Genomic DNA, 12,384 nt, shown 5'->3' with positions numbered 1-12,384 from the left:
CACTTCATTTATAACAGCTTATGTTGAACTTTATTCTTGTTCAAACAGACGCTGTATGAAGCAGTAGCCTACATAAAGTATTGAATAAAAATGTATCTGAAAAATCTGTGTATTATTTGTCAAATATTGCATTTATTTCACTTCAGCTGTGGTAAAGTATGCAAACACCACGTGAGCAGTCACTAAGGGAACCAGAAAGTGTCCGACTTCACGTCTCCGTTTGCAGCTCCTCCCCGCCTGCACGCGGCTACTCTCGCCGATCGGGTGCATCCAGCCGCAGCCGATGTCGAACACACCTTTCTTCTCTTCTCTGATGACGTGTTTACTGGCGTGAGGGCGGGGCAACGTTTCACTCACATGACATCACAACAATAGCAACCCACCACCATCCAATCAATTCCTGACGGACAAAATGAAGTCCAGCCCTAAAATGTTTCTTGTTTGACAAGCCATTTCACTAGGATTTTCTAATAGGAAAGAAAAGACAATCACAACTTCCGTTTCATGCCGACTTAAACTATAGATGTTTGAAACCAACATGACTAGATAAAAAGCATAATTGTGTAATTGAACTTTTGACTCAAAACCATAAAGTTATTAATGAGATATATAGGCTACTACTATATTCCATTTCGTTTGACAGTTAAACATGATAACTGGAACGCATTGCATTGTATGCAGCAAATTATTGCGGTCAGCTACTACCGGCTCACATGACTTTTGAAAAAACAAGCAAAAAAAAAAAAAAATCATTTTCGACATTTCGATATGGCTTTGGCTACAAACCCTTGCAGTGTTAACGCGATGTGGTTTTGTTCTCCAGCACCACCCTCGAGTGAACAGCGCGCGCTCAACTCACTGTCAACACCTCAGATCACACGATGAAGCAGCCTCCATATACACACTAACGCAGGCTTTGCCTTCAACAGCACGAACACAACCCGATACGATTGCATTTCTGCACAGAATTATTGCCTACATCTGACAGTGCCAGGCGGATATTAAAACACTAAAGCATGGATACCGTGTCCATTTCTAGAGTGCGTGATGATGATGAAATCACAGATTCATCCACGACAGAGGGACCTTCTCAGGAAGAAGCTCAAAGGTACGTGTATACCCTACGCTACTGTGGATATCAAGCATTATAAGGCTAATTGTTGGAGGAAGTGTGCTTGTGAGCGAACGCAAGTCATTTAAAAGGTTGCTTTTGCAAATAATCCGAAATAATGAACGTGACGCTTTTAAGGTGTCCCTCTATCAGACCCACTTTGGTTTTTGTTTACAAGGGAAAATACAAATTTCAAAGGAAAAAAACCCCGAGCAATAGGTTGAAAGTACAAGGAGATCACGTGTAAATACTACTACTACTAAATACTATAATTTATTGGATTTGCGCTTATTTTATCTGGCACGAGTCACGACCGCTGATCAATATGAATTATGAATTATTTTCAGGGTAAAAATCATGCTAGCCTAATGTATATTTGACTGACAATGCATATGCCATTAAAAAGATAAAGATTAAAAACTCTTTAAATTCTTGCAATGAATGACAAAATAATGTTATAATGTCAGGCTTAAGCACATTCCTTGTCATTTTTTATTTTATTAAACATTATAACATAATCAAGACATTCCTGTTATGCAGTACACTTTTTAGCTTTGTGAATAGTAAAATTAGGTATTTCTAAATGGTATGCCATATCATAAATGTGGTATAATCATCTAAACTTCATTAATTATAGCTTGTGAGGAACTGATGTGATATCAACTTTAAGTTAATTTTAATATTTTTTACTGCAATGTTAATTTCATGTAATGTTTTGAAGTGAGATATGATCTTGACATTCCTGATGTTTTTGTTCAATCCTGTTAACACAGTTTTTTTATATATATATTTACATTTGTAAATGTAAATCTATTTATTAGATTAATAATAATAAAAACATTTTTGGGCTAAATCCATGTTAATTTGCATTTGTTCTAAAAAAAACTGCAGTACATCTACTATTCCAATGAGAAATATTCCAATTCCTTTAATGAATGGCAAAAAAAGGAGAGGAAATCTTTTCTTTCTATCCTCATTAATCAGGCATGTTTCATTTGTCTGGAGTAATTCTAATAATGAACTACACGGGGATCTAGGACTCTAAATGGAGGTGTTAGACGACTGACTCTGAAAAGGTTAATCACGGGGCTCATTTGTTACTCTGACTTAGACATTTTGCTTCAGCATACTAGGTGTAGATTCCCTGTTCTGCTAACATCAACAATGATTAACTTTCATGACGAAATCTTTCTGTATATCAAAGTATGAGCAGATGGTGAGATGCGTTCTCCAGCTTTGGTGGAGAAGATCCATCTGAAGCTGCAGTGACTCATGTTTGAGTGTGACCCTCTCAGGAGAATCCTTGTCTTTATATTCCAATGCGATCCGCACACATTGGCCTCCCTTACCAGCGTTTGATTTGTTAATCAAAGGTTTTGTTCCATGTTATTATCTGTTGTTTATGTTCCTTAAAATGGCCGCACACGATACACACAAAAGCAAGTGCTTCATCTCCCAAAACTGTCACAAACAGCCTGGGAGATTTTATAGTCCGCTGGCAACGGCATTAATCTGAATCTTTTGGTAAATAATTACATTACTGAGATGACAATCAATCAAAATATGAATGATATTGTTACTCTCATCAAGTTTCATTCAGCCTGCATGTGTTCCTAGAAAGTAAAGTATGGTTTAGTAAAAAGGAAAGTTGAATACGATTTTAGCCAATGTACAGCAGCTACTTTGCGTGCAAGAAGATGTGCCTATGAGCAGTGTCATAGAATCGTTCCAATTATTTTTAATCTAGACTGAGTCACCATGAAGTGGCCTGAAGTAAATCTCGTGCGGTGTAAGTGTCCATTATGCTGCATGATATTAGTCAGTGATTGTCAGCCAACATGGCTGATGTCCACTGAAATGCTGAGTGCATTTGTTCAATCAGTTCAGTTTCTGTTACATTTCAGGCATTTATTCCAGATCATGACTCCTACCATGTAAGTTCCACAGAGTATTAAAAGCTTGAGGGAGATGGGAATATAAACTGAGTGATGTTTTGTGCTGAATATTTATATGCACATCATATGCTCATACGATTTGGTGCAAAGGGAGCAAACAAATTAAGTATTTAGTAAATATTTAGGCTTGCTCCAGTGAATATCTAAGCCGACTTTAGTTAAAGAGGCTATTTTATGAGCAAATTCGCTCTGGAAATTACAATCATATCCATTAACTTTAGTTTTCCCTATCCTTGAGGTATTCAGAGTCATCCAAAGTGCAAGATTTCTAGTGCCTTTCCTTGTCTGCTGATGGACTGATTTCACCCTTACATTCTGACAGGCCACAACAATCACTTCCGAGTCCTGGCAGTGCGGACCGCCAGACATGATGTACCAGCTGCAGAGCTGTCAAATCAAATTATGCCTGTGTTCCTTTTGATAGCCATCAGAACACCTGCAGCATGCGCACAACATAAACCCATGATCCTCATCAGATGCTGAACTGAAGTCTTTTATTAACATATGTAGAAATTTGTAACATTATTGATTAATTCTGCAGAAAGCCTTGTAATGGGAATCTGCTAACAATAATAAGCGAGTTCATCACACATTATTACGCATTATAAAATTTCCTGATGCTATTTTTACAGCTCTGTGTTTACTAATTGATCCACAACAAAGATTGCCATGTTTTATTGCAGGCTACTTCGAAAGATGGAGTTAATGGAGATGAAGCAGCTCACATCCAATACACAATGTGCAGAGAAACATTTTAAGCATTTAGGCCAACCAAGATGTAATGGGAGAGAGAAAAGGCATAAGGGTTAAGAGTCAAGGCTTTGTTTAATCATTATTCAGACACGTCTGGTTCAAAAGTCTTTTTATTTTCCTTGCACATGATTTATCCTGGTTGTTTATTTTGTCAGTGGCTAAATGGGATCAGTCGTGCATATTATAATCTGCCCAATTTAGTTTGCACATTTAAAGAAACCAAAAAGGCAGCTTATTTGTTCCTTGGACACATTTATAAAGTTGAACAGCAGTCATTAGTTTGTTCCAGTGTTTGCATTGCTTGTCTCCCTGGTGATACTAAGAGTCATCTAGATCTGTGTAAAAACAAGCTTGTTAAAAGCAAATAACTTAAAACGTCATACTTGGTAGGAGTTGTTAATGTTTAAAAGAGTAGTTTAATGTTTACTTTTCTCACACCAAACCTGACACTTTATTTGAAATATGGTAAAGAGGGATCATTAGAAACATGGTTTATATCATGACACATTATTTGATCAATAAAGCTCATACTGTATACTTTAACATTTCAGCACAGTAACAACTGATGGTTCCTCATAAAGAGCCATAATAAATGTTCATAATTAGTATTGTGAATATACTGAACGAAGAAAAAAAAATGAATAGGCCTACTGAATCTTAAGGTTTGGTTCTTCAAGGTGATCTACATTATTCAGCAGTACCTTTTAAGCAGTTGTCGCACTCATATTTTTTCTGAGCAGTTGAGTTGCAAGTAGGCCTATAGTGAGATTTTTTTATCTAATCTGAACAGGCTTTTTATGCGGTTGACAGGGTAAACTGATGGAGTCCCTCCCACTTGGCCTAATTGGGTCTTCAAGCATTTCGCTGATACATTTTCCAGACATTGCTTATCTAATATATAGAAGACACTCACTAACTAACTATAATAGTTGTAAGCTGTAAACATAAATGTTAGAGGCACATTAAGTACACTTAATTGAAGTATTTGTGGGACAACTAATTATTTTACATTACAAAATCTTTAAACATTCTATTTGTTGGTCAACATGATGGATTCAGACATTCATTGCGCATGATCTGCAAATATGCAAACGTTTCTTTTTGTTCATGTCTGACGCTAGCAAATGATTAAACGTTCAATATCAAGTAATCAAGTTACCAAATTGAAGTGAAATCAGCAGCAAAATATGACGTTAAATGCAGTAAAAATAAACACATTGTGGTCTCAAAACAAGAAGCCGTTTACAGCTGATTTGGCACTTAAACAACTTAGTCAATCATAACCTAAAAATGATTTTGATTTACAATTAATTAAATGATTAATTTAATGACTGGATCAGTTAGTTCTTAGCTCATCAACAGCAGCAGTCGGATCAGTTCATTTGTGAACCGGTTCATATAGGAAAGGTGATGATACACAGGGCAACTTTTTGAGCAATCTTGCCGAGCGATTGTTGCTTGGGCACTTTTCCATTGAAAATGGGCAATAAATTTCTATATCTGGATAATTTAGATTGCTCGTGGGCCCTGTGTTTAATCTGGTTGCCCATTGACGGCAACATTGCCCAGCAACATTGCCCAAAATCACCTTAAGAATTGGCTTAAAAAAAAAGAAGATTCTATACGAATCTGACATCATCGCGACTCGTGAATTCTTCATGTCGAAATAACTGCAGGAATGGTATGTTTGTATGTATGTTAAAAAAACATCTGATTATGCGATTATTTTATTTGCAGTGAAATCCCTGAGGTTTCGCTGTGTCCTCCGGACAATGACACCACAGAATCTCGGATGTGTGCGGTCAAGATAGAAGAGAACCAAGTAGACAGCGACAGTCCGTTCAAGTCAAACTCCTCTACTCAACTCCACCGTCAAGCATCGCAGGGCTCTGGCTCTCATTCACCACAAAGCAAAAGATGCCCCTGCTGTGGCCACCAGCCTTCAAATCAAAGCAATGCATGTCCAGGTCAAAAGAATGCTTACCATCAAGCAGACTTGCATTCAGCGAGTCCTGTTAAGACTGTCCATAGTTGCAGTCCATCGCATCTGCCTTCGTGTCACAATAAAATGCAGTGCCATTGGCTTCATGGATCTCATGATGGCAGTAACCACAAGCCTGTACAGCGTCACATGGTGACAGTGAGGTCCAGACACTTTTTCTATTATTAATATCATTCTAATGGACATACATCTAGTTGATTGTAAACATGTAAATATGTTATATCTCTATGTTTGTCTTCTTAGTAGGAATGATGGTCTGCATAGAATACCAAGGAGGTGAGATGCTTTTATAGCAACTGATGATAAAGATGTATTTGTTTATAATAACATCACATGAAATTCAATATTAGGATTACTATTTACAGTAATACAGTAGTGCACATTAACAAATTAGCCTTATGTTCAATATTAGATTTAAAGGAATCGGGAAGAAGCATTTAAGCATTAGGCTAATGTGGTAATGTAATTCTAAAATGCAGGATGGCAAATACCAGTAGTATGATGCAAGTTAATGTGCCATACAGCAATTAGATTAAATTTGACCATTTGAACACCATTGATTTTTACAGCTATTCCCAGGTCATAGTGGAGTACCCGATGACTGTACTCATTTCATGTACGCTAGTTCTGTTTGCCTGTTCCCTGGCTGGGATTTTGACTGGTCCTTTGCTAGACTTTTCAGACCCTTTGTTGGTGAGTATTTCCATTTCTATAATATAGAAATAATGAAGTTGTTAATGCATCTGTTTGTACTAAAAAAAAGAAAGGAATTCAATTAAACATACTAAAAGTGATGTAAGAAAATAAGTATCAAAGTTTAAAACAAGATATTTTAAAATTCACAGTTGCAACAGTTACAACTGAGAGATATAAAGTTTGAAAATTACAAGAAATTTTTACATTAATGCCCGATTTCACAGACAAGGCTTAAGCCTAGTCCCAGACTAAAATGCATGTTTGGGCTGTCTACTGAAAGCAACTTGCACTGACATATCTTAAAATATGTCAGTACTAATTGTTTTGTCTCAAGATGCACACAAGTAATGTTTTTTTGCTAAGACACGTTTATAAAAGTGACTTAAATGACTTAATTTATCTAAGGCCTAATCCTGGCTTAATTTAAGCCCTGTCTCTGAAACCAGGCCTAAGAGTTTATTTTCAGCTTGAATACATTTCTGAGAATAAACTGGCCAACGCTGGACTTTAGATCTTTAGAATTGTAAATTGGCCTCTCAAAAGACTTCAATTCATTTTTATAATGACTTCAAAGAGTTTCTGCTTACCTCTCATGTGTCTTTGATCGGATCGCACAGGGATTTGAACCTCGTGGAACAGACATCAGTATCCGTCTAGCAACCTGGATGAGGTTACAGCAAAACACTGGGCCTGGAAAATCATTGTCCCCAGTTCCATGGCAACTCACAGAAAGAACTACACCAGGGTATTTCTTGGCAATCGTATGATGCTAAACACACTTTAAATATCTACTACTGATATTTTCACTAAATCAGACTTTTGCTTTCAATACTAAATGATTGTATGTCATGTTTACATTGAAAAACATATTTGTCTTACAGAGAGGGCACAATTAGATCTGAACCTCAGTTAAGAGAACGATCAAGGAGAATGTTGCACAGAGATAACGCTGAGCACAACTTTTTTTGTAATGCCCCAGGTGAGATTTTATTCAAGCATTTCCTAACCTAATAAATCAGTTAATGGAGCACAGCATGTTTTATGTGATGCTGTTTTCTGTCACCTAATCTGTGGTTCTGTAGGAGAGCGCTATGCTCAGCTGGTCTTCCGCTCTGGAAACTCTGCCAGTCTCTGGAGTCTAAAGGCAATTTACTCCATGTGCCAGATGGAACAGACACAGGTAAACCAAGGACTATATTTTTCCAAAAGGATAATATTCTCAAGTTCTCAAGAAAAAATTAAATGCAGTTGTTTTGTTGGATATGTGATAGAATCTATTCAGTGTGTGTTAATAATCAAATTCATATATTACAGGATGGAGTCATTAGTGATCATTTGTAATCATAGATACTTGTACAGGCAGTTTGGTTCTGAATAAGAAGCTATACAAATACATTTTCAATTTAAAAATAAAAGATTCATAAATATTTTTTTTGGTCAGTGTATATTTTAGCATGTATATATGCAAATGGTATGTACAAATACCTACAAAATATGAGACTGAAAATGAAAACTGAAAGCAATACAACTTTTTTATATTTGCAATCTTTTTGCTGTGAAATGCAAGTAATTTTTTTCATTATCATTTTAGATCCGTTCAGGGACACAATTTGATCAACTCTGCCAGGTCAGATCAGAGTTGTACGGCTCTACAGTGGAAAATGAGTGCTGTCCAAGTTGGTCTCTGGGAAACTACTTGGCTCTTCTCAATAACGTTTCTTCCTGCTTTAGTCTGACTCCACAGCATGTTTCTGAAAGCCTTGGTCTGCTCAGATTCTGTGCCCCTTACTACCATGACAGAAGCCTGGTTGCATCATGTACTGAAAGAAGTAAATTTGGCCGTTGTGCATCTGTCCCACACCGCTGTAAACTGTCAAGCATCTTCCAGATTCTTCATTACCTTGTGGACAAGGACTTCCTGGGACCACAGACTGTTGAATACAAGGTCCCATCTCTAAAATATAGCGTAGTATTTCTACCAGTGGAGAAAGGTGATCCATTGATGAAAATTTATTTGGACCATCTAGAGGGCCGCGAGCTTACCTACAACACCACCACCATAACAGGAATGGATTTGGGAATTAAACAGAAACTTTTCAAGTATTATTTGGCATGGGACTCTGTCTATCCTGTTCTTGCAGCTCTTGCACTTTTGTTCACAATGGGAATATATCTCAAATCACCATTTATAGCAGTTATGTCACTGGTGTCTGTCCTTTTATCACTTTCCACCTCATATTTTTTCTACAAAGTCGCATTTCGCTTGACATTTTTTCCACTCCTCAATCTTGCATCAGTCCTTGTTCTTTTGGGAAGTTGCCTAAATCAAGCCCTGACTTTTGTTGATTTCTGGAAACTACAGCTAAGCCACAACCCTCCAGCTGTCCCTGAGAAGAGAATGAACCGGGTTTTACAGGAAATAGGATACTTGATATTAGTGTCAGGTCTGACATCTAGCATCACGTTTTACTCAGGCTACATAAGTAGCATCACTGCTGTGAGATGCTTCGCTGTATATCTTGGCAGTGCTTCATTAATAAACACATTATTTGCTCTTGTTTGGCTTCCTTGCACCCTCATTTTGCAGGAACGCTATGCTGAGCTGTCTTCAAACCCTGTTGCAAAGGCAGCGTGGAAGCCCTGCTGCTCAAAAAATACAGGTGGATTCTGGGAGACAAGTTCAAGAAAGCGCTGTCTGTTTACCTTGAGGCAGAAGCTTCGGACGTTAGGCCGAGGATTTTCTGACACATCGAACCTGCTTTTTTTGAAGATCCTGCCTTGTGGAGTAGTGAAATTCCGATACATATGGATATGTTGGTTTGCAGTTCTGGCAGTCGGTGGAACGTACATATCATGCGTAGACCCTGGCATGAAACTGCCAACTTCGAACAGCAGAACAACTCAGCTGTTCCGTTCCAGCCATCCATTTGAGAGATACGATGCTGAATATCGTCATCAGTTCATGTTTGAGCGAATGAAACAGGGAGAAGATGAACCCATGACGCTGACTCTAATTTGGGGCATCGTTCCATCAGACGATGGTGACCACTTTGATCCAAAAAGTAATGGATCTTTAGCTCTTGATCCAGGGTTCAATATGACCAGTCCCCAAGCCCAACTGTGGCTTCGGGATCTGTGTGGAAAAATTCAAAACCAGAGCTTCTATTCTCCATTATCAGCTGAACAAGAAACCGCAGAAGTCAATTTGTGTTTTGTCGAACGTTTGATTCACTGGGTTTCTATACGGCGCTGTTCAGAAAGCGAGGATGCATTTAGCTTTTGCTGCAATAATATTCCCTTTCCGTACCCACCAAGTGTTTTCGAGCAGTGCCTTAGCATGATGGTGGCAGAACAGTATGCAGAGGGGCGTTTAACCAGTGGTGGAGGCCTGAGGTTTGATTCGGAGGGTCGAATCACTGCCCTTGTAGTAATATTCAAGACTGTACAACTTTACAGCTTCAACTTCGGCAGAATGTCACAGTTCTATCAAGAGATCTTATCATGGTTTAATGGGGAAATCTCCAAGGCTCCAGTGGGACTGCAGAAAGGATGGTTTGTAAGCCAGCTAGGCTTATATGACTTCCAGCACTGCTTGAGTTCAGAGACATTGGAGGTGGCAGGCTTTTCGGTAGCTCTCACATTTGCACTGTTCTTACTGATGACGTGGAATATTCCATTAAGTGTGTATGTGTCCATTGCGGTGGGAGGAAGCGTGTTTGCTACTGTTGGTCTCCTTGTGCTTTTGGAATGGCAGTTAAATGGTGTGGAAGCACTCTTTATTTCAGCAGCTGCAGGTCTTTCTGTTGACTTTGTGGCCAATTACTGCATTTCATACAGCCTGGCCCCACACAGTGACAGACTAGGCAGGGTTGCACATTCCCTGAAGAGAATGGGTTACCCGGTAGCTACAGGTGCTGGGGCATATTTTTGTGTGGGTATTATTATGTTGCCCGCAACGGCATTGCTTTTCAGGAAGCTTGGGATCTTCCTCCTGCTTGTGAAATGTGTTGCATGTGGCTTTGCCACTTTCTTCTTCCAGTCGTTGTGTTGCTTCTTCGGCCCGCAAAAGAACTGTGGGAGCATAACCCTACCCTGTGTTACAAAGCAAGCCACTGAAAATATACTGTCGTCCTGTTCGACTACAGAACAAGGGACCACCAATCCCGCAGCTAATGGGGCATTTGGTTGTGGCACGGGTTCTCGGGTTCGAAGAAGTTTTAATAAAGAAAGCGAAGGCTTTCTTTGCCCCAACCAGCAGCACCATAGAAAGCGCCAACCGATCGGAGGACGGGAGCCAGAACAGTACGAGCTGCAGCCACTTGCTTGCCAGTTGAGCGACAGCTTCGAGAATAGCACTTGCACCAGCAAGCTGTCCAACAGACCTTCTGTCCTTTCCGACGACATTCAGTTCTGTGGCCTTAGTCCAAGGCAAGACTATGATCGAGTCAGCATTGAGGCTGACAGCGCAGTCATGTGTAGCAGGCACCTTAAGGGTTGCAACCCACCTCCAGCACTCCAGACCTCTTCCCCGTACAAAGAGAATATATTGCGTCCTGTAGTTGCTCCTCCACAAGATGCATCTAAGGAGAAGGTTTTGTGCAAGAAATGCCAAGGCCAGACGAGAGGTGGGCTCCAACTTTGGAATGTCTCTTTATCGTCTTCCTCAAGCATGGAAGAAATCATGATCACTCAGACTACAGACACTGTCAATGAAAGGTCACTCTCAATAGATGAAGCCACTAGCTGCCATCTACACAAACGGCTTTTGTCATGTCAGTCTCAGAGTTCCATGGAGGGACTCGAAGACTCCAATGAGACCTGCTTAAGTGAAGTAGAACCTGCTGTCTCTCAAGCTGTTAAGATCGAGGAAGAGTTACAACCTGGCCACCTTAATGGCAAGAGAGACACTTTACGTCTGTCCTTGAAGGAGACTGTATATGACCTTGCCTCCCCGGGGTCTGGTAGGGTGAGGACCACACAAAGTGAGGTGCCAGTTATATTGCCCAACAGCAAACCTGACATGCCCGATGTCTGGATAAAAAGGGACGGAAAAGGTGAAGGTGGCAGCTGATCAATATTGTCAACACACTGAGCAAATCTAAACAACCACAGCATGGCCAGTACTTTATATGTTGGGCTGAACTTTTGTACTCAGGAGCAATTACATTTCGGAATATGTCTGAAAGAGACCTAGGCAATGTTTTGCAAACATCAATGAATTGTTTCAAAGTATACACAGTGCTTGAAAAATTTCAAGAGGAGACTTTTTTTTTTTTTTTTTGCATGATTCCTTGCATGTCATGTAAATATACACTGAATGTGCACCCACAATAGCCTTTGAAAAAGCCTTTCTTCAGGGGCCTTGAACTGAAAACTTACAAACACTTAAAGAACAATTGTGCCTGATCTTTTACACAACCAAGCCATGAACTTTTAAACTAATTTCCATAATTTTAAGGCTACAATCATTATCAATTTCTTTACTGTTATTTAGACTCAACAACCAATTAAGTTATTCAAATAATTATGTTTTTATACACAAATTATCAAGCACTAAAAACCAACTAGTAATTTTACGCTTAACATATGCTAGGAAAACTTGGCATAAATGTGCTTGCTACTGTGGCGATAACTGTTTTACCCATGAATACCTTTTATTGCATGTTATGATAAATATTTTCAAACCTATTTTTGTTATTGCATAGCCATAAAAGTACCTCTTTTAAAAAAGACAATGACTGCCCATTAGAATTATAGGCCAATTACAACAGTGTGCTTTAGTTCAAATGCTTCAGTGTGTGGACATGTTTCACCAATGCCCCAGATTTATAAATACCTGCAATATGACATTTGAACTCTATACAAGA

General features: G+C 39.0%; 1 protein-coding gene across 1 annotated transcript; it reads left to right on the top strand.

The window, feature by feature from the left end:
• Positions 1-871: 871 nt before the first annotated feature.
• disp2 (dispatched RND transporter family member 2) lies at positions 872-11,668 on the top strand. The gene is made up of 8 exons (XM_081347971.1): positions 872-1,108; positions 5,557-5,964; positions 6,065-6,097; positions 6,391-6,514; positions 7,135-7,262; positions 7,399-7,496; positions 7,600-7,697; positions 8,109-11,668. Exons 1-8 carry the CDS (start codon positions 1,017-1,019, stop codon positions 11,586-11,588), a joined length of 4,461 nt encoding a protein of 1,486 aa, XP_081204097.1. The 5' UTR covers positions 872-1,016; the 3' UTR covers positions 11,589-11,668.
• The last annotated feature ends 716 nt before the right edge of the window (positions 11,669-12,384 follow it).

Source organism: Scardinius erythrophthalmus (assembly GCF_964197995.2).
Source record: "Scardinius erythrophthalmus genome assembly, chromosome: 19".
Classification (NCBI taxonomy): Eukaryota; Metazoa; Chordata; class Actinopteri; order Cypriniformes; family Leuciscidae; genus Scardinius; species Scardinius erythrophthalmus.
The sequence above is the reverse complement of the archived record's forward strand: the minus strand, read 5'-3'. Positions and strand labels throughout refer to the sequence as shown.

What these genes read in the sequence shown, in the direction of transcription:
- disp2 (XM_081347971.1), top strand. Translation starts at nt 1,017, where the DNA reads ATGGATACCGTGTCCATTTCTAGAGTGCGTGATGATGATGAAATCACA. An exon ending in CGTCACATGGTGACAGTGAG is followed by an intron (nt 5,965 to 6,064) that starts GTCCAGACACTT and finishes TTGTCTTCTTAG; the next exon opens with TAGGAATGATGGTCTGCATA. An exon ending in CTTTTTTTGTAATGCCCCAG is followed by an intron (nt 7,497 to 7,599) that starts GTGAGATTTTAT and finishes GTGGTTCTGTAG; the next exon opens with GAGAGCGCTATGCTCAGCTG.